General features: G+C 40.3%; 1 protein-coding gene across 2 annotated transcripts in view; it reads left to right on the top strand.

Annotated features, from left to right (window-relative positions):
* Positions 1-20,726, top strand: part of notch2 (notch receptor 2) — an 86,060-nt gene that overhangs the window by 44,053 nt on the left and 21,281 nt on the right. For both annotated transcript variants that reach the window (XM_015971519.3, XM_015971518.3), the window contains exons 2-5: positions 581-662; positions 18,135-18,409; positions 19,186-19,393; positions 20,578-20,711. In XM_015971519.3, coding sequence (XP_015827005.3) covers positions 581-662; positions 18,135-18,409; positions 19,186-19,393; positions 20,578-20,711 — 699 coding nt within the window. The remainder of the gene's footprint in view (positions 1-580; positions 663-18,134; positions 18,410-19,185; positions 19,394-20,577; positions 20,712-20,726) is intronic.

Here is a 20,726-nt window from a genome sequence, read left to right as displayed (position 1 = left end):
TTTAATACGAGTTTTAAAGAAGACACTCTGGGTGGTGTGACGTGAGTTTTTAAGACTTGCTGCAGAAATAAAAACACGGAGCATCAACAGTCAAACACAACACTTTTCTATATGAGCGTGATGCTCATAGCTGTGCAAATAACCTGTGAAATAATTAAAGACATCATGCTAGATCAGCAGCCTGTGATGACACCTGGTACTGCGCACTATAGGAGCCGCTTCAGATATTAATTAATTAATTAATTATAATAATAATATACCGAAAATAAATTGAACCGTGCCCTTCAAAACACTGAACCAAATATGTTTTTAGCATACCGTTACACCCCTACTCAGAATATATTGTGATATAAGTTTTAGGCCATATTGCCCATTCCTAAATGCTTCAATCTGTTGGACAAGTGTGCACATACATTGATGAAATAATCAGTGAATGAATGACTCAACTCCTTTTTTAGCAACAGGTTTGTTTTGTGTAATGATGATAATTACAAACATTGTCAACATTCAGAGGATGTTTTAACATTAAGCTATTATGAAAGCTGTTATGGTTACATAATTTGACTCTTGTCTCTTGCAGCTCTCCAGTGTGTGAATGATAAGGCACCTTGTGTGAACAACGCTACATGTTTAACCTTTACCAACGGAACAGAATACTGCAGGTAAGATCTGCTTAGTTGACACATGTCCTAACACAAGTTTAAGTAGCACACACGTATTAATACAGAGGTACAGGAACATAATTGGTAGCTGGAATTAAAGCCAGAGCAGAAAAATGTTTTTTATATCAGCTTCAGCCTCATCACAGGATCATGAAGTTTGCTTGGTCACAAAAGAGAGAATAAAAGGCTGCTTTGTTTTACAAAGAACATGAGTATTAGAGGCAAAGCCAACACACATATTTCTATCGTTAAGATTTTTTCCCAACAATATTTTAGAGGTTTGTTGGTAATTTTTTGGCGTAGAATATTAACTTGAGGCCTTGCAAACATATTTTACTGCCCACAAATTTGTTGCTAGTGAAAATATAACAGTGAAGGAGCATGTTTCACTTTAAGAAAATGAACTGTGCATTCTCTCATTGTTAACAAATTTTAGTATAAACATTAGTCCTCTTTGAAATGCTAAGTTTTTGTCAGCAAATAGCTTAAAATAACTTGTATTTCTCTCTCTCTTTTTTTTAAAGAAATTGGCCATAACGTAAAGGAGTATGCTGTGGCTTCCTCCTTCTGACAGTTTAGCCTACTTTATAATTACGTCTGAGCTATCCTTTTAATTGCATTGCCACTCCCTAGCCAAATTCCCAGCAAAAATGCACCGTAGCTGGTTCATGAACCTGATCATGTTTCATCATGTGATGAGAATTCTGCAATGTGTCTGTTCCCAGAGTTTTTGGAATTTCAGCACTTGGCTGCCACTGTAAAAGTGAAAAGAAAACCTTCCATTCTTAATCAGTATTTTACATTTTCTCTAGCTAATTGAAGGTCAAGTAAATATTTAACTGCAGGTGCAAAGTTGCTTGCTGTCAGTTTGCAGTGCATGTCTGTGAGAATGTTTTTGTGAGAAACAATCTTTTTGTTGTAAGTAAGCTTTTATTGTTATCAATATAGACTACCCAAAAATTAAGAAGAGAGGTACAGTGTTAGAACGAAGTAGTATTTAAGCCAGTGTTGTATCTGAAACTAATACTCAAACTTGCTGTTATTGAAAGCCTTCACCACATCCTCCTGGGCAGTTTTTAGAATCTACTGATGACAGTCGTAGGATATATTTCATGTAACAGTTTTACATCACACACACACACACACACACACACACACACACACACACACACACACACACACACACACACACACCTAGAAGACTAGTTACCCTGAGGACATACAGAGAAAAGTTCCTCAGTGTAACAAGTCAGCTGACATTAATCAGGCTCACTGTAAAACTGATTAAGTAGTCAGTTTTTCATGAACACTTACACAATACTACATGTTTACTGTATGTGTACACGCTTGTCGCTACTCAGTATATCCAATTCATTTGCACTGAGTTACTGGTCAAAATGTACTTTGTGCAGAAAATTGAATAATCTCTTCAGAGTATATTAATATCATTGTGGCCATTGGACAACAACCAGTTATCATGCTTGGGGTTGGATTGGGTAATTTTACCATTAAATAGGTTAATAATATTTAATAGTAAATTTCAGAAGTGTACAAAACTATTAAATTGTAAAAAAAAAAAATAGAACTGTTTGAATTGGGAAAATGTGCAGCATTATTAATATTTTGTGCTTTTTTAATCTGAATTAACATGAACACTAACACTGAGAAATTATTTGAAGCCACAGTAATGATGTATGGAACTCTGTAACTACACTTAAAAGCTGAGTTAAAGTCCCATTAGTTGTCACACACACTGATGTGTGTGTGCAAAAATTTTTCCCCGCTTTTGACCCATCCCCTGGAGGAGCGGTGAGCTGCAGACACGCCGCACTCGGGAACCATTTGGAGGTTTAACTCCCTCTATCCAACCCCTTAATGCTGAGTGTCAAGCAGGGATGTATTGGGTTCCATTTTTTTCTCAGTCTTTGGTATGAACCATGATCTCACAGTCTCAGGGCGGACACTCGTACCACTAGGCCACTGAGCTTGTGGGGATGCCAGAGGGTGAAAATGGAAAAAATGGTAAATGTCTATTATATAGCGCCTTCTAATGTTTTACAACCCCCAAAGGTGCTTTGCAGCTAACCAGTCATTTACCCATTCACACACACATTCACACACTGGTGGTGATGAGCTCCATTGATCTTTTGAGTCACTCAACCACATTTTCCTCGCTAATGATTTGTTGGTTTAATGGGGAAAATTCTATGCGTTTGCCATAACACCGCTTGATCTAAGATGGGTTGAAATATAATATATTGGTGTGGCTGCTGGGTAACAAAACTAGAGCTACATATCTGACCAAGGATAGTGGAGGTTATCAAGCTTTGCTGTTCCACCGCAGTCAAAGCTCCACGAGTCCGCCGCTGTCAATGGTGCCGGCTCCGGGAGAGTGTACTTGGCTCCCGGCTCCGAGTCGACACTCCCGTCTCTGGCCCGGAGCGCAAAACGGAGCTGGTAGTCAAGCCGATGCTCCCAGAGTCAGAACATTGACATCTCCACCTCTTTTCCCATTTTTGGATTGTCTAGGCATGACAAGACGTGTGACACGTTCAAATGGCGGTAGTGGGAACCTCCCAATTTAAATCAAAACTTATGATTCGAGCTTATGGACATTACTTGTCCATTATATATGTCGACGGAGTTAACACTTGAAGTTAGCTTTGGATCACCTTAGCAGGCGTGTAAAACGTAATATAAATAAACTTGATTGATTGACTCAACGTTTTTATTTATTTATTTATTTTTTTCTACTGTTGCATTTCTAGGTTTTAGAACTTGCTATCTGTGTATGACAATGTATGCATCTGGCATGGACTCTTCGTTGGTTTCAGTTGCAGAATGCATGTAGCAACACAAAAGGAAAAATCCTCTTGTGGAACAAGTTCAGGTATATTGTTTTGTATGCAAGGAATTCTCCAGAGAAACTGTTCACAGGATAAATTAGTTGACTGCTTTACAGGGCAGGGTGCAAAAAAAGCTGCCTGACTCAACAAACCATTGAATTTATGTGTGAGAATTGTGAGTTGTTTTAAATATTGCTGAAGATATGTGAATGTCAGCTTGCATGGTAGGTTTTTGTAACTTACATCACAGCTGATTGAGTTCAGTGCAAACTATCCTGAACCTTTGACCTTGTTCTGTGGGCCACAAAAGCTTACCAATAGTCATATGGAGTTTGAATTGCTGTTCAGTAAATGTTTTTTACTTGTCAGTCAATAAGAGTATGGAGCTATTTAAGGTTGATTTATACTTCTTCCTCAACTCGAGTGTGGAGGGAGATGTTTTCACTTGGGACTTCTCCGTCACCTGGGGAGTGTTGCAAAGCAATTCCTCGCTAGGACAACAGAGGGCTTAGCGCTTTTCTGTGGTACCATTACAGCTATGTATCTGGTCCATGAAAGTGTATTTACTATTGTGCTTATATTCTGTTTATGTATTTAAGAGACTTTTTAACACAAATGTATTTGTCCCTCATTTTCATCCACCTTGGGATGAGAATGAGGACAGCAGTAGCCCAGAAGGCAGAGCGGGTTGTCCAGTAATCTGAAGGTTGCAGGTTTGATCCTGGCGTTGACCAGAGGATGCTGTTGTTGTGTCCTTGGGCAAGACACTTAACCTGCCTTGCCTGCTGGTGGTGATCAGAGGGACCGGTGGCGCCAGTGTTCGGCAGACCTCGCGTCTGTCAGTGTGCCCCAGGTCAGCTGTAGCTACACTCTAGCTCATCCCTGCCAGTGTGTGAACTGGTGGATGACTCACTGTGTTGTTAAGCACCTAGGGGAGTTGTAGAACCCTAAGAAGGCACAAGACCGGTCAACAGCACCGGCCAGCACAGGCCAATTACCATTTACCTCTTCATGAGGTCGGCACCTCTGAACCCACTTTTTATGTAATTTCTGTCCACAAATAAAATGCTTGCTGTGTATCATTGTCACGGGTGTGTAAACGTGAGACGTTCTTTAATTTGTTCCATGTCTGCCACTAAATATCTTTGGCTCTCTTTTCATTTATTGAAAGGTAATGACGGTGCTGTTGACAACGTTAAAGGAAGCAGCGTCCTGACTGATCACAAGCTGGTGGTCTGTGCCACTTTTGACTTTTGTCTGTGGGCCTCTTGTAGAGCCCTTGCAGTAGCGCACAATGGCGTTGCGTGTCTCCGTACCCCTGCAGACGGAGAAGTATACATTAGGCTTTGCACCATCTTTTTGTCTTCTGCTGATCTTTGGTTCAAATTGATTACTTGAGCCTTCTTTCAATTTCCTCCCTTGTGTTTGTTTGGAGCTGTTTTGTCCCTTTTAGCTTCAGAATGATGGCAAAGGGTTACTATGTTGTGTAGACATGCAGCCTGTTTGATCTGCCAGGAAGAAATAACCTACAGGGCAGACAGAGGAAGAGAGAGGGGCAAAACAAAAGAGGATGTTTCTTTTCGGGTAATTTGAGGAGGAATGCCTCCGAGCACAACTCCTTACTAATGATGAGAGAGCAGCAACGAGGGGGGAAGGGTGACTTGGGGAGAGAGGAGTGTAATTTCCCTCTTGCTACATCTCCTTCATCAAACTGTCACTCATCCATCCATGTGTTGGTCCCTCCTTCTGCTTTAGGGATTTAAATGCCTCTGGCCGCTGCTCACCTGGCCTCACAATACTATTTCTTCATCTCAACTATGCAATGTGTTTTCCTTTACTTTAGTTTTCATTAGTGCTTGGCTGTTGGAACTTTTGTTAAGGATTTTTTTATTTAGGTTTACTGCTCTATAACAGATGACTTTTGTACATTTTAACATTTGCAACTCCGACTCAAACATCTTTATATTTCAAATGGGCATAAGAGTTTACCAGTTGAGCTAGACAGTTTCATTGGCACACACAATCACAAAGATTAGAACTCAACTGAGTAGATCATCTTAACTGAAGTCAGCATAACTGAAATAGATTGTAATCCTAAACAGCGATTTCCAAGTCTTAAACTAAGATTTATCTCCTTCCCACAGCCCAGCCAACAGTAATGCAGATGTGGTTGTGTCTAAAACCACAATGATAAGCGTTTCTTTGTGTGTGCTTTTTTTTTTTTTTTTTTTTTACTCTTCTGTGTCATTGTATCTGGAAGTCAGGGGCACCTTAAGCCTAGAGCAGACTCACATGCTGGCACATGAATTTTGGCTTTAAGTTTGCATATTAATTCAGTATTAGAATACTTGATTCATGTTGTATGTGAGACATTATTAGTTCTAAGCATAGTCTCATGTTTTGTTACTTATCGTTGCACAGCTTCATTGATTGGAAACATTAAGGACATTTGTATTCCTCTGAAAGGAGACTTTCATTCTATTGGGGAATGTAGCAACCAGATGGTAAACACTCATACCGTAGGGTGACTGGTTCGCTGTCGCACATGAATATCGCACTGGGAGGTCAAAAGAAAAAAAAATTGTCATAAATTCATTCACACACGAATTGTGATGAAAGATTTGACCAGTCCAGTGTTCTTGTATTTTTTAAAGGTGTGGAACACTTCCTCTCCAATATTCTAATCAGGATTGACAAAGCTCCTCAGATGAGAGGTGAAACATCCTCAAGAAACCAAAGAAGTCCAGTTGCCTTCATTCAAAATCCTTTGGATGAATCGAACATTTGCAGCGGCTTCTAGTAGGATCAAATGTCTTATAAGTCGTACTCTGGGTACAAAATCTTTAGTGCACTAGTTCCAGGAACTAGAAAATTGCCACATCAGAGGAGAGTTTCAGATAGCAGGAATTTGTGTCTTGGTTCCTGATATTTGGACATCTTGTCTCGGTTTGGCTAGCAGTAACACAACTCTACCACTGTCTTAATTTGCTTAGAAAAGTTGAAGTTTTATCACCATAAATAACACAAGCCTGAGGGAGTTTTGCTATGTGACGGAGTTGCTAATGCTAATGGTTAGCTTCTACTAGCAAAGACATTCTCTGCTGTTTCCTGGACGCTAAACCAACAACAGCCTTCCCAGTTGTGAGTCAAAATGGGTGAGTCCATGGATAAGTGACAGTGTGATGTAGATCTGTTAGGCCTAGTGTTTCATCATCTATTTTCTATCATAAGCTAATGCAGTAGACAAGTGTAGGAGACTACTTCATGTTCAGCCTGCATTAAACACAGAGTGAACAATTATAATCAGAAATAATCTTTAATGAATTGTTTTTCAGTGTTTTTAAAACATTTAAAACATTTCTGTGACTTTGGTTAAATTTTTTTGCGTTAAAAGGAAAAGCTAATGTTTTCTGGAAAATGGATGTAGTGAAGAACCTCTATGCATTCGGTAGGAAATGATAAACAGATTGGACAACATGTGACAGAAGAGTGACGGAGAGCTGCACACGCTGCACCCCACCTCACACCTACTCTGTAACTCAGCTCTGTGTCTACCTCCTTTGCTTGCTCAGTGGCATAACTGTGATGGATCAACTTGAACTCCCCATTCTGTCTAGGTCTTTACAGAGATGTGGGAAACTTAAATCTTACATGGATGGGGCTTAAAACAGCCCACTTTTATAGAAATGTTGGTAATGTCAACTTGGTGTTTCTTTTATTTTTATTTACATCTCATCACTTTTGTGTCAGACCGGTATTTACCTTGATCACTGTCCATGTTAGGGTTGTCACGGTAACCGGTATAGCGGTAAACCCCGGTAAAAAAGTTGACAATAAAAATAACCGTCCAGTTTTTAAAAAACTATATTATCTCGGTGGGTTTACCGTGGCCGCGGTTTCGGCGCGATGACCCTTACCAGCCACCGTCGCTTCAGCTGAAGTTCCCGCTGCGCGCAGCCGCGCACACGCACTTTTTAATTTGCAACGGCACCAAAACTTTGAAGCTGAAATAATGGCCGAAGGAGGAGACGGCAGCGCCCAGGACATCCATCAGCCCTCAAAGAAGACTAAATCGGAAGTATGGGCATATTTGGGATTTCTGAAAAACGCTGAGGGACAGTTAATAGAAGACGGCTATCCCGTTTGCAGAACGTGCAGGAAACAAGTGTCTGCAGAAGGCAGCAACACTTCAAATCTCATGGCACATCTGCGTGACGATCACCCACGTCTCCACAGCCAGTGCAAGGTAAGTTAACATTAGCATTTTAGCTGAAATGCATGACGTGAGGACTTTTGGTTGAGAGAGAACGCAACGAGTCACTATATACTGCAGCCGCAGCGTCCTCTGCCAGCATTTAAACCGTGTCACGGACACCCTGTTGCTGGATGAAGCATCTTATTTGTTGATGATGAAGAGAAATATACAATTAGTTCCTTGTCATGGATTTGTTTACTTATTCAATGCCATTTATACTTGAACATTTGGATTTGATTACATAGTGTAGTAGTTATTTTAGTAATTTGTTTAAAGTGGCTATTTATTTTAAATACATATTTTTTAAGGTTGACTTGTACAGTGCTCAAGTCAAGTGTGGACTGGAGTTTTAGATTTTCATTTTGATAATGAAGAAAACAAGTATATGAGAAAACAAGTGGTGTTTCTTTGATTTGTTTACATATTGTTTATGTTTTGAATGTTTGGATTTGTATAATTTAAACCTGCACTGACTACTGTAACAAGTTCCAGAAAAATAAGCTATTTGTTCCTTGTGAAAAGTTGCACTTTTGCTAAGGCTTTGTGTTATTTTAGGTTTAATAAACACTGTTAAACCTTTTCAGAACTATTTCAGTTTGTGTAGAACAGGACTATCAATGCTTTCTGAACATATGCAACACCGTTTAAAAAATACCGCGATAATACCGAAAACCGTGATAATTTTGGTCACAATAACCGTGAGGTTAAATTTTCATACCGTGACAACCCTAGTCCATGTTGCAACAAACAATCTGATCGAACAGTTGTACTTGAAATTTTTAACCTCTTGCTAATATCACTACTCTATTCTGAACATCGATTAGCTTGATTGTCCATAATGCTCCAGATGGAGAAAGCTCTGCCCATTAGCTATTGCAGGGAATACACCAGACATACTTAACAAAATACCCTCCCTAAACCACATTATTTTTTGTATTATGTTCCTAAGCAGGCTTGAAATACAGAAATCAAAAGTACCATATTGACTGTAGTACTGTATTTTGAGGAGTGATTTAAATTACCAAACAATAAGAGAATACACTATTGTTTTTTGGAATGTTATTTTCAAAATTAGTTAGTGGTGTGCATGGTTCGGCTCTAGATATTTGATCTTGATACCTTTATTGGCCGACAGGCCCATTGTTGGATATTTCATTTTAAACAACCACAGCAACAGGATAATGACAGAGCAACATACAGAAACAGGCAGAAAGAGCATTTTAAAGCTGAATGGGCCTTGTCCTGTGTACTGTGGTAGCACATATGTGTCTTTTTGAATGTCTTTCTAAACACAGCCTATGATTTTACCACTTGATGCTATTGTGGACTCCACCCTGCTCTGCACTCCTTTTTTTCAGACTACATTGATGGTTTCAGTCTGACTCTCTTGCGTTCTTCCCTTTCCGGTATGTCTTGTTTTCATTTTTTTGGGGTGGGTGGGGGGGGGGGTGTTACTTCCACTTTATTGCAGCCTTTTCACTTCTTTCTCTTTCCTCATTTACTCAGTGTAACTTTGACGTCATTCTTATACATAAAGTTCACAACCTAATAAGGACTGATGTTATTTCTCTCTCTTTTTTTCTTTAAATAAGAGAAAAATGTAGTGGCAAGAATATACCCTAAAGATAATGGGAAATGGTATTATTAGTCCTATTCTATATCACATGAATATAATATTTGTATTGTACAGTGTACCAGGGCTATTTATCCAAGCAGAAGTCAGTGATGTAAGAATAATAATTTAAACATACACTGCCCAGCCAAAATAAAAGTCGCCTCCTGGGTTTAACAAAGATAATAGGTTGGAGCCTCCTATTGGATAATTACTGCATGTGCGATCATCTTTCAGCTGGTGATAAGTTATTTAACCTCAGCTGGTGCAATGAGTTGCTTCTCATTTCTTAAACAACCATGTGGAAAGACACATGGACCAGATGGACCCTGTTCCACAGTGATGGTGCATCAGGGTAAGAAGAGAGGCAGATGAAGTGATGCACCCATCGTGCCTAGTGCCTACTGTACAAGCCTGTGGGGGCTGTGTTATGATCTGGGGTTGCTGCAGTTGGTCAGGTCTAGGTTCAGCAACAGGATGTGCTCCAAGAATGAGGTCAGCTGACTTCCTAAATATACTGAATAACCAAGTTATTCCATCTTCCCTGATGCCACAGGCATATTCCAAGATGACAATGCCAGGATCCATCAGGCTCAGATTGTAAAAGAGTGGTTCAGGGAGCATGAGATATCCAGTGTTTCCCTTACATAGGCGTAGCCGTGGCGGCACGCCATGGCTGAAATCCCAGCGCCACGCCTACAAGATCCCAAGTTTTATTGGTTGACTTTTTTTTTGCGCCGTTTCCCAAAGAAGCAGCGGGAATTACTCTGTTGTTGCTTGTGATCAAAGCCGGCAGGCAGCAAGGAGGAGGAGGAGGAGGCAGGACAATGTGGTTACAGCTAGGGATGAGCCGGATACTCATTTCAGACGAGTATCCGGTACGGATAAAGCATTTTTGATAAATACGAGCATGAAACGAGTAAAACTCGTAAATATCTGTAATCGTGCTGAAGGAAAATCCTCATTGGGTAACTGACTGTCTTCGTGCTCTGTGATTGGCCAGTCACATAGAGCGCCCGCCCCTCCCTACACACAAAACTGCAGCCGGGAGCTCAGTCTGTCCGGCACACACACACACACACACACGCACGCACACACACACACACAGTAACAGATCTCTCTGTGCTTGCTTCACTGTCTCTCATGTTTCTTCAGAACTCCCTAGGTTTTCTTCAGTTCGCCTCTTTTTCAGTTGAATATTTAAAGTTACTTTTTTCGTAACGTACGTGGTGCATTTGACAAGACAGAGCTGAAAACGGCTCGTGCATGCGTCGGTCACTGCCTCCGCTCCGGTCGGGTTTTTGTTTTTATTATTATTATTTTAACTCTCTCCCTCTCTCTCTCTCACACACACACCTCAATCAACATTGTTTTGTTTAACTGGGTGTGGGAAAAATGCCAACAACATTAGGAAAAAATCAGTTTAATCAAATTAAAATAAAATGGTTCTAGTATTTCATATTTCCTAGTTCCTACTGCATGAGTTCAGATGTATTAATTCATGCACTTAAACATTAATGTTCTGATTTTACTGAAAAACTTGTTCTGTAATAGTTCCTTTACTATTGTGATCAAAAATATTTTATCTCAACTCTGAGGCTGCTCTGTAAATAGTTTTCAAATAAACAATACACATAGCAACTTCTGATCAATCCATATCAATTTCAGATTTAAAATAATGTATTGATGTAAACCACACCCACTAATTTCCAAATAATGAGGTGCATTCATCTGTGTATCTCCTTTGGTTCACATTAGTGATATTTCAGCACCAGAACAATGAAGCAAAGAAACAGATTCCTGAGTTTATGTTAGTAATTTTATTTATTAGGTGCATCTGACCAGTTCTATTTTCTCTGAAATGAGATCAAATCAGTGCTTCTATGGGTTGTCTCCTCTCTGCACTAGAAAAATTTACTTTATTATAATGTTCACTGTAATGCATCTTGATGTTCTTTATAAATAAATTAAATCAAAGATATTGGTCAATAATGCCAAATATGTATATTTGTGTTTCAGTCATTTTTATACTGACTTAAAAATACTTCATTAATTCTACTAAGCAGGGGTGTAGAACGTTTTTAATAGGGCCAGCCCAGTAATGATCTTGGATCAAAATAAAGGGGGCAGAAAGTCAAATAAAGGGGGGGCAGAAGGAGATGTTTTTCCAGATACCAAGAAAAGTTAAATGCCAAATCCCCCCTGCAAAGTGTGTCACTGAGAGTTTAAAACAAAGTAATCTCGTGCAAATATTGGTGTATTCACCTTTAATTCTAGTTATTAAAATGCAGCAGTTGCTGGATTGGTGCAGTTCAAAGTGGAGTGCATCAAATAAAACAATATTAACATAAAGGTGAGACGTGTCATAACCCCCCCCCCCCCCCCCCCCCCCCGGCTACAGCTGGAAAAATTCCCAGGGCAACACTGGACATCATTTTCACACATGGATTGGCCACCACAGAGTCCAGACCTTAACCCTATTGAGAATCCTTGGGATGTGCTGGAGAAGGCTTTGTGCAGCGGTCAGACTCTACCATCATCAATGCAGATCTTGGTGAAACATTAATGCAACACTAGATGTAAATAAATCGTGTGACTTTGCAGAATCTTATCAAAACAACGCCACAGCGAATGTGTGTCATAATCAAAGCTAAAGGCGGTCCAAAAAAAATTATAGAGTATGTGACCTGATTTTTGGTGGTGACTTATTTTTTCATCGGCAGTGTACATTGATCCACTTGGGGAAGATCTTCTCTGCATTTGACCTATCCCTGAGGTGCCCGGGGGACAACTTTTGGGGTTCAGTAGCTTGCCCAAAGATTCTTTGTTAGTGTAATCCATACAGCAGTTATGGTGCGTACCTTACTGTGCAAGTAAACTATAGTAGCAGTTTTTCTACTTGACCTAGGAGCATTATTCCATAGTTGTTTTAATGATATCATGCAGTGCATTTTTTAAGTGTTCTTCACAAACTTGACATTTCTGCATGCACACATTCAGCGGTGCAGTGAATAGGCCACCTATGCTCTTTCCAAATCTGGGAGTGATCCAGGGATTGAAAAGTGAGCCGGTTTATACTCTCACCTCTTTCTCTAGTGCTATGGCTGCAGGGGTAAAGGGTGAAGGAGTTATTAAGCCTAGCTGAAACTAGAAAAGAAGATAGGCAGTATTACTCATTGAGTTGTTGGAGGAGAAAATTTAAACAAAAAAATTTATAAAAATAGAGAACACATTGGGCTGAAAGAATTCAAAATAAAGAAGATTAGAGACAATAGATGAGTTGGAGTCAACCCACTCCTTATTGCTTTCTAAACCTTCCCTCCCACGCCAAGCCTGGATAGGCAGAGGTCAGCATGAGGTAGATGAGGTGGAAGAAGAAAGGGAAAGAGTACAGAGCGTGAGGGAGGGATGTGCATGAGTTGGGGGCGCTAATGGGAACCAGCTGTGGAAACCTGACACCTCAAAAGTGGGGATAAAAATGAGAGGTGGAGGAGTGGGAAAGAGAAGGAAGAAAAGGGGCTGCAGGAAACAGCACATAGTTAACTAAGAGGGAGAAATGGAGAGGGAAAAAAGTCCTCATGGAGCAAAACAAAGGAACTATAGATGAGTTTGGCAGCAAAAGCCTTCTTTTCGTTCTTCCTAAAGGAGAGCTAGTTGTTTGACATAGGTTTCTGAGTATTAATTCATGTTGAGATTATTTCCTTTGTTGTGTTGTGTGTGTGTGTGGAAATTTGTCGGAAGAGTGATACGGGTGCTTGTGTTGTTTTTAGCCACAGATTAGTGAGACTGTGTATTTGGTTAGAGCTTCCTCAGTGAGACACCACTCCCTGACGATAATGTGAATCATGCACAGCCTTGTCTGTTTGCCTCGGGCTCTGGTGATACAGCCAGGGGCCAATAATGAGCTCTCTATCTGGCACTGAAACCTGAAGGACAGGGTATCACTTCCTGATGCCACTGCATTTGGTTCTGTCAACACTGGTTAGACAGCAGCGATTGAATTTAACAGCACTTACTGTGCACCTTTCATGTCAGCACTTTTAAATATTCAGAACATTTTTTGAGAAGCAAGTAATTTTTGACAGATGGTGTCAGGTTCAAGGAGAGTCCGACAACATGTGTTATATAAATTAAAAAGCTCTGCTTTGGTTTCAAACAACAACACTAGCAAAAATGATAGATTGCACATAAATTGACAAAAAGTCTTTCAAATCAGGCCAAACATTGCATCAAAATAACTTCTGTTCAGTAAGCATTTCATGACTTTGAAGTGTTTGAAAAGTTCCTGGTGAAATGTAAACCTTGCAATAACGTGGACACGGTGTTCTTTGTGTGACAGCTTGCTAATGTGATATATGTCACAGAGCAGAAGGCCATGTCATTACTTTAAGGTGGGGGGCTGCCTGAGAGAAAAAAGAGCAGTCCTCGTTCCCAGGATGGTCATCATGTTGTGATATCCTGACCAAGCTGTGTTTGTGTTTACAGTGGGGAGTCAGATTGAGGAGGGGTGTCTGTCTGTGTGTTTTTTGTGTGTTTTTGTATAGGCATTTGTCTTGGGGTCATCTAGGGACTAATCGCTGAAATGCTAATAGAGAAGATGAATGGTGTCCATGTCTAATCTAAAGTGGGTGTCTTTGATAATGATCACTTCTGCCTCAGTAGGATGTCTGTCTGCCTCATGTCAACATTGAGGGAATTTTTTAAGTTAATTGTTTTATTTTATTCAAGGGTAAACAAATTGGTGTTCAAAGGCAGAGCTGTAACGAAGCGTCGATGACGTCGACGGCTCGATTCTAAAAATTCGTTGACTTAAGATCTGGTAGTCGACACACCACGTCCACTTGCATCCCCAGTAGTTTGTAAATAGAGGAGGAACCTGCAAGTTTTTCCTCCTCTAGTTCGCCCTCTTCTCCACCTTCACTAACATCTCCGCCAAATACCGAAGACCCGGAACAATGTCCGTCCGCTACTAGATTCCTTTCCTGTTTTGCCCGCCTTCATCTTCCGGCAACGGACAACAACTTCCGGGGTCAGATGCGCTGCTTCGTCTCTACCGCAGATGTAGAAAATCACCGGGAGCGTTTCTCCCTTCATAAAGGAGCTTCTTTCAGACATTAGGAGAGCTGTTTTGGTGGTAGCAGTCTCTCCTCCGTGCTGGTCTGTTTGCTGGGTATATTTGGCTTATTTAAGTTTGGTCTGATCTAATAACCTATATCTGTAGATCCATCTAGAACCGCACTATTACTGAATTATATTGGGACAGTATGATGGAGCTAAGACCTATTTTAGCTGAGAGCTCCCGGAGGAGCACAGAAATTAAGTACTTAACAAACGTAAACAAAATCGATTTTGGTTCTGAAGATGAACAGAATCGTCCCCGGTGCTCAAATCAGGTCGCGGGCCTTCTGAGTCAAACGGTCCAAAACATGTCTGCACCTCCGGTAGTGATTTCTGGCTTGTGGGGTTCAGAGTTCGGTTGAGCTTCTCCGGTAACCCAGTATCTGTTTTTGTCGCCGTATCACATGACTAAATATTTGGTTTATCACCCACCTTTAAAAGTTGGTAATGTTTTATTAAGTTCAGATCAGTTATGAAAATCTGAAATTTGCTCACTCAGTCTGAACAAACTTAAACCATAATCATTCCCTTTTTGTGTTAATTCTGGTCCTTATCTCAGCAGCCTGTTTATTCTGTGTGTGAACCAGTTCCATTAGAGTGGGGTTCAGCCATCAGATGTTTACTTGTTTTTGTGAAGCCGTTCTGTGACTCTCACACACACTACTTAGGCAGACGTTTCTTGGATATGATCGATCTGTTAGAGCTGGTTTGACATGATTCATGCCTCCTCTGCGTTCCCATGCACTTACAGCCTAATACGTTCAAGCTGCTTTGGGGTGGGGAGGCCTGTTATAAATACAAGTAAGTGTGAGAATTCCCATCGTCTCAGTTTCTTTTAAATGTTGCAGCATACATGTAGTTAAAAATATTGTTTTAACGTGTTGCAGATCGAATCATTGGTGCTCCTGCACCACTCCAATTTTCTCATCATCTAATGGGAACAAAAAGGTGTCTGTGTACGTGTGAGCACTGGTTGCTTTGTGGTGTATCTCTGTCCTGTATTGTGTTACTGGAGCCCCTCTTGGGAGGGAGTTTTAGAGGCCTTCGTAAAAGGCAACAGGTCGCTCTGTCACCCACAGTCCCCAGACAGCATGTCTGCCATGTGCTACAAACACACACAACGATAACAAATCAAAGACACAATCCATACTTTGAAAATTACTTTTCTAAAAGTGTTTTAATTCTGAAACTAAATACCAGTTCTTACCAAATACTGTCTCACATGGAGAAGTGATGAGTGTAAGCAGGAAGGACCCACAAAAATAAGAGGAATAGAAAGTCACAAAGAGAACCTTGTCCCTGATAAGATCACTGCTGGACAGCATTGAGCAATAGAATACATTTCTGTCCACTGTCCAGCATGCGTCTCAATCACTTACAAACAAAAAAGAAAGCAAAAGGGGATGAGAATGAACTGAGAGAGTAAACATTAGGGTTGTCACGGTAACCGGTATAGCGGTAAACCCCGGTAAAAAAGTTGACAATAAAAATAACCGTCCAGTTTTAAAAAAACTAAATAATCTCGGTGGGTTTACCGTGGCCGCGGTTTTGGCGCGGTGACCCTTACCAGCCACCGTCGCTTCAGCTGAAGTTCCCGCGGCGCGCACACGCACTGTTTAGTTTGCAACGGCACCAAAACTTTGAAGCTGAAATAATGGCCGAAGGAGGAGACGACAGCGCCCAGGACATCCATCAGCCCTCAAAGAAGACTAAATCGGAAGTATGGGGATATTTTGAATTTCTGAAAAATGCTGAGGGACAGTTAATAGAAGACTGCTATCCCGTTTGCAGAACGTGCAGGAAACAAGTGTCTGCAAAAGGTAACACTTCGAATCTAATGGCACATCTGCGTGACCATCACCCACGTCTCTACAGCCAGTGCAAGGTAAGTTAACATTAGCATTTTAGCTGAAATGCATGACGTGAGGACTTTTGGTTGAGGGAGAATGCAACGAGTCACTATATACTGCAGCCGCAGCGTCCTCTGCCAGCATTTAAACCGTGTCACGGACACCCTGTTGCTGGATGAAGCATCTTATTTGTTGATGATGAAGAGAAATACACAATTAGTTCCTTGTCATTGATTTGTTTACTTATTCAATGCCATTTATACTTGAACATTTGGATTTGATTACATAGTGTAGTAGTTATTTTAGTAATTTGTTTAAAGTGGATATTTATTTTAAATACATATTTTTTAAGGTTGACTTGTACAGTGCTCAAGTCAAGTGTGGACTGGAGTTTTAGATTTTCATTTTGATAATGAAGAAAACAAGTATATGAGAAAACAAGTGGTGTTTCTTTGATTTGTTTACATATTGTTTATGTTTTGAATGTTTGGATTTGTATAATTTAAACCTGCACTGACTACTGTAACATGTTCCAGAAAAATAAGCTATTTGTTCCTTTACTTGTGAAAAGTTGCACTTTTGCTAAGGCTTTGTGTTGTTTTAGGTTTAATAAACACTGTTAAACTATTTCAGTTTGTGTAGAACAGGACTATCAATGCTTTCTGAACATATGCAACACCGTTTAAAAAATACCGCGATAATACCGAAAACCGCAATAATTTTGGTCACAATAACCGTGTGGTTAAATTTTCATACCGTGACAACCCTAGTAAACATACAAAAATACTTGCACGTAATTTGTGGTAATAAATGAATATGGATTTCTGTAAAATCATCCATAATAATGATAACTTTCTTCTGCTATTTTGGTCTGGGGTATACTTAATCATTTTCTTCTGACTGGCACCAGTCAACAACTTCACGTTACTTCATGCCCTTCTGCATTTGAACTTCTGCTTGTGACTACTGACCCCACTTTAACCCATTCATAGAGCCATGGTCCTGTTTTTCATTCAAGGATGTTTCATAGGGACAGCAGCTCTGGGTTCAGAACATTCTAGTGCATTTTTTGTTTCTGGGTTTTCTGCTTGTCCGGTCATACCCGCATGTTTAAACATAGAAATCCTATCAATGTACTTTATGTAGCTCAGTGTGTGTGTGTGTGTGTGTGTGTGTGTGTGTGTGTGCGTGTGCGTGTGCGCGTGCGTGTGTGTGTGTGCATGTGTGTGCGTGCCATGAGTTAAATCTAGTACTAATGACAACTTCTGTCTTGAGATACTGAGTAAGAGAACAAAAACCCAATAAACATTTTAATTTAAAGCAACTGAGCCACAACTTTCTCTTTAAGCACAACCACACGTTTTGTTAATGCTCCTTCAGGGATGTGGTTCCCCACATACTGCTCTTTAGGCCATTTTATAGCTACAGCTCATCTGTTTCTTTGATGTGTGTGTGTGTGTGTGTGTGTGTGTGTGTGTGTGTGTGTGTGTGTGTGTGTGTGTGTGTGTGTGTGCGCGCGCGTGCGTGCGTGCGTGCGTGCGTGCGTGTGTGTGTGTCTGTCTAGCACAGGGTCTTTTTGCCAATGCTACTCTCAGCTCAGTCCCTGGTTTTCAGATGTGGTGCATTACATCCACCTGTTTGCAACCCTTTAAAGCTCTCATTTGCAATTGTCAACATGTTCAGGACATTTTTCTGTTGTATTGTTTGTATTAAGGACTGGTTAGAAGGCTTTAGATCTTTTGTTGTTTTGGCTGTTTGATCACAGATTTTATTGAATGTTTCCGTTTTTAGATGCGCTGCAGGCTTTCTAGGAGAATACTGCCAACATAAGGACCCATGTCAGCCTGGCTACTGCCTAAATGGGGGGAACTGCTCTGTGTCCATGTCAGCTGGTGTCCCTGTACCTGGTAGTGCCACCTGCACCTGTCCTCTCGGCTACACTGGACAACATTGCCAAACTCCTCAGAACTCCACGTGCTACCCAAACAACCCCTGTGCCAACAGAGGTGTCTGCACCTTGCTGTCCCTTGATAAGTACAGGTGTGAGTGCACCAAAGGATGGACAGGTGAGATGGTGTTCAATATTGATTTAGAATTATCATTTGAAATGCCTGATGTATTTGACTCTTCTCAAATGCACACTTTTATTCACAAGGTCTTTCTCTGATTGCTTGCACTGAATTCCTATTAGCTATTTCATCTCTACAACATGCAACCCTTAACAAATGTTCTTATATCTCTTCTGTTAGTATTTTCATCACGAGTAATAGGACTGCAACAAACGATTTTTAGATCATCGTTGAATCGGATGGGGTCTGAACTGGATTAATCAGATTAAACGGGAACATTTACAAACTGCTATGGAAACATTTTTCTTTCCTTCCTTTAACAACAAAACATGATTAGAAAATAGTAGCATGCAGACAACATGCTATCACCTAAATATATCCATAACTTAACTGTGATCAGTCAAACTTTATGTATTTCATTAACACATTCAGTAGTAAGCTACTGGAAATGCTAATAACATTTAATTTCTACTGCCAAATATGCAATGGTGACGTATCTATTATGTACGGGTTAGCAATAATCCAAGTTAGATTGGACACGTTTGTGAATACATGCAACAGTGGCCTGCCATACTCCTGCAGCAGTGTAGAGCATAATATAAAAAAAAATAATAAAGGACAAACCCAGTAACATAATATGGAAATTATTTTTCATGTTGCATGCTAGTTCTCTGCAAGCATCAAAGTCCTTTTCATTCACAGATTCTCTTTTTTGAAATCTACTTGGAACTGCTGAAGCTTTTTGTTTCATTCTTTGTCCTGTGTATTTCCAGGTCAACGCTGTGAGCACGAGGACAGTTGTCTCTCCAGTCCTTGTGCCAACGGAGGAAGGTGTAGTTCACAGCCTGGTGGCAGCTACACCTGTTCCTGTCCTCCTGGCTACAAAGGTCCCCGCTGCCTTAATGACACAGATGAATGTGCAGACACACCCTCTCCATGCCAGAATGAAGGTGTATGTGTCAACACCCCAGGCTTCTACAGGTGAGTTTAACAGTGAGCAAATGTGAACAATGCTGCAACTTTAAAGGAGTCATCACCTGAAAGTTTCACTTTTCCACTTGAATAAAGTGTGTATATAGTGGCTTCCTAATGAAGAATGACCTGACTTGATTAACATTGGATCATTTTTTAACTCTTGGCTTTCCCAACCAGCCCACGAGCATGCGCACTCCAAAACGAGATCTTGAATTTTGGCCTTGCTGTCGTCACAAAGGCAGGATGTACAGTACCATATATGGACAGCGCAGAGCAACGCCGATATAGCCCGCACTGCTCCGCTTCCAGAAAAGACGTTATTTCAGCTTTTATTTTGGAACTAGTTGTCAATGAAAATGTAGTAGTAATAGTTTGTATTTTAAAATATCAAACTTTTATTAGACTAACATAATTTCAGCTGTCATTAAGCATTGAAATGTTTGCTGGGACTTAACACCATTTTTGTTGATAAAAATATTTTTAGTTTAAAATGTGTCAAAGGTATAGCTCAACTAGTAAGACACCTGACTTACACGCAGAGGACCTGGGTTCAATCCAGAGATACCAGATTGTTGTTTGGAGTTTTTATTTTATAATAATGATTTTTTTTACAGTAATAAGACGCCCAAATTTTTATTTTTAAATGTCCAAATGAGACGCGCCGAAAGACGTTGGTTCAACTTTCATTTTGGAACTATAGTTCAACCGTGACGGGATGCATCATTTGGAATTGGAGTACGTCCAAGGAAGTTTCAGTCTTTCACGCCGCTGATTATTATATTGTTAAGTTTACAGTTTCTTTACAAAACAGCTTACTGTTGGTGGTGGTGGCAGGAGATCAGTGCACTTAGCAAGGGAAGACACCGTTTTGCTGCTAAATCAAATAATCAATTGTAATAGAGCCCTTCTAGCCAATCAGAGCAAGAGAGAAAAGGATATTCCTTGGACATCCTACGATTCCAAATGACGCACACGGCACAGCCGAAATATCACGTGTGCTCTCGCGAGAAAACATGTCCTTTACAAGAAAGGGTCAGAAAAGCACTTTATAATTTATTTTTCCAATTCAAATAATTGTTATGGCCTAAAAGACTATAATATAATGTAGATATCCATGGTAGTAACTGGTGACTCCTTTAAATACATAGTTTCTAAAACATTTAATGAAATGATCTCTGCTACTTCTGCAGGTGTATCTGTAAACCCGGGTTTACTGGCTTACAGTGTGAAAGCTCATACATCCCTTGCTCACCTTCTCCATGTCTAAACGGAGGCACCTGCCACCAGACCTCTGAAACCACCTACTCGTGCCACTGCCTTCAAGGTAGGATGATGAAAT

Source organism: Nothobranchius furzeri, chromosome 8, assembly GCF_043380555.1.
Source record: "Nothobranchius furzeri strain GRZ-AD chromosome 8, NfurGRZ-RIMD1, whole genome shotgun sequence".
Taxonomy (NCBI): domain Eukaryota; kingdom Metazoa; phylum Chordata; class Actinopteri; order Cyprinodontiformes; family Nothobranchiidae; genus Nothobranchius; species Nothobranchius furzeri.
This window is presented reverse-complemented; position numbering and strand designations above follow the sequence as displayed.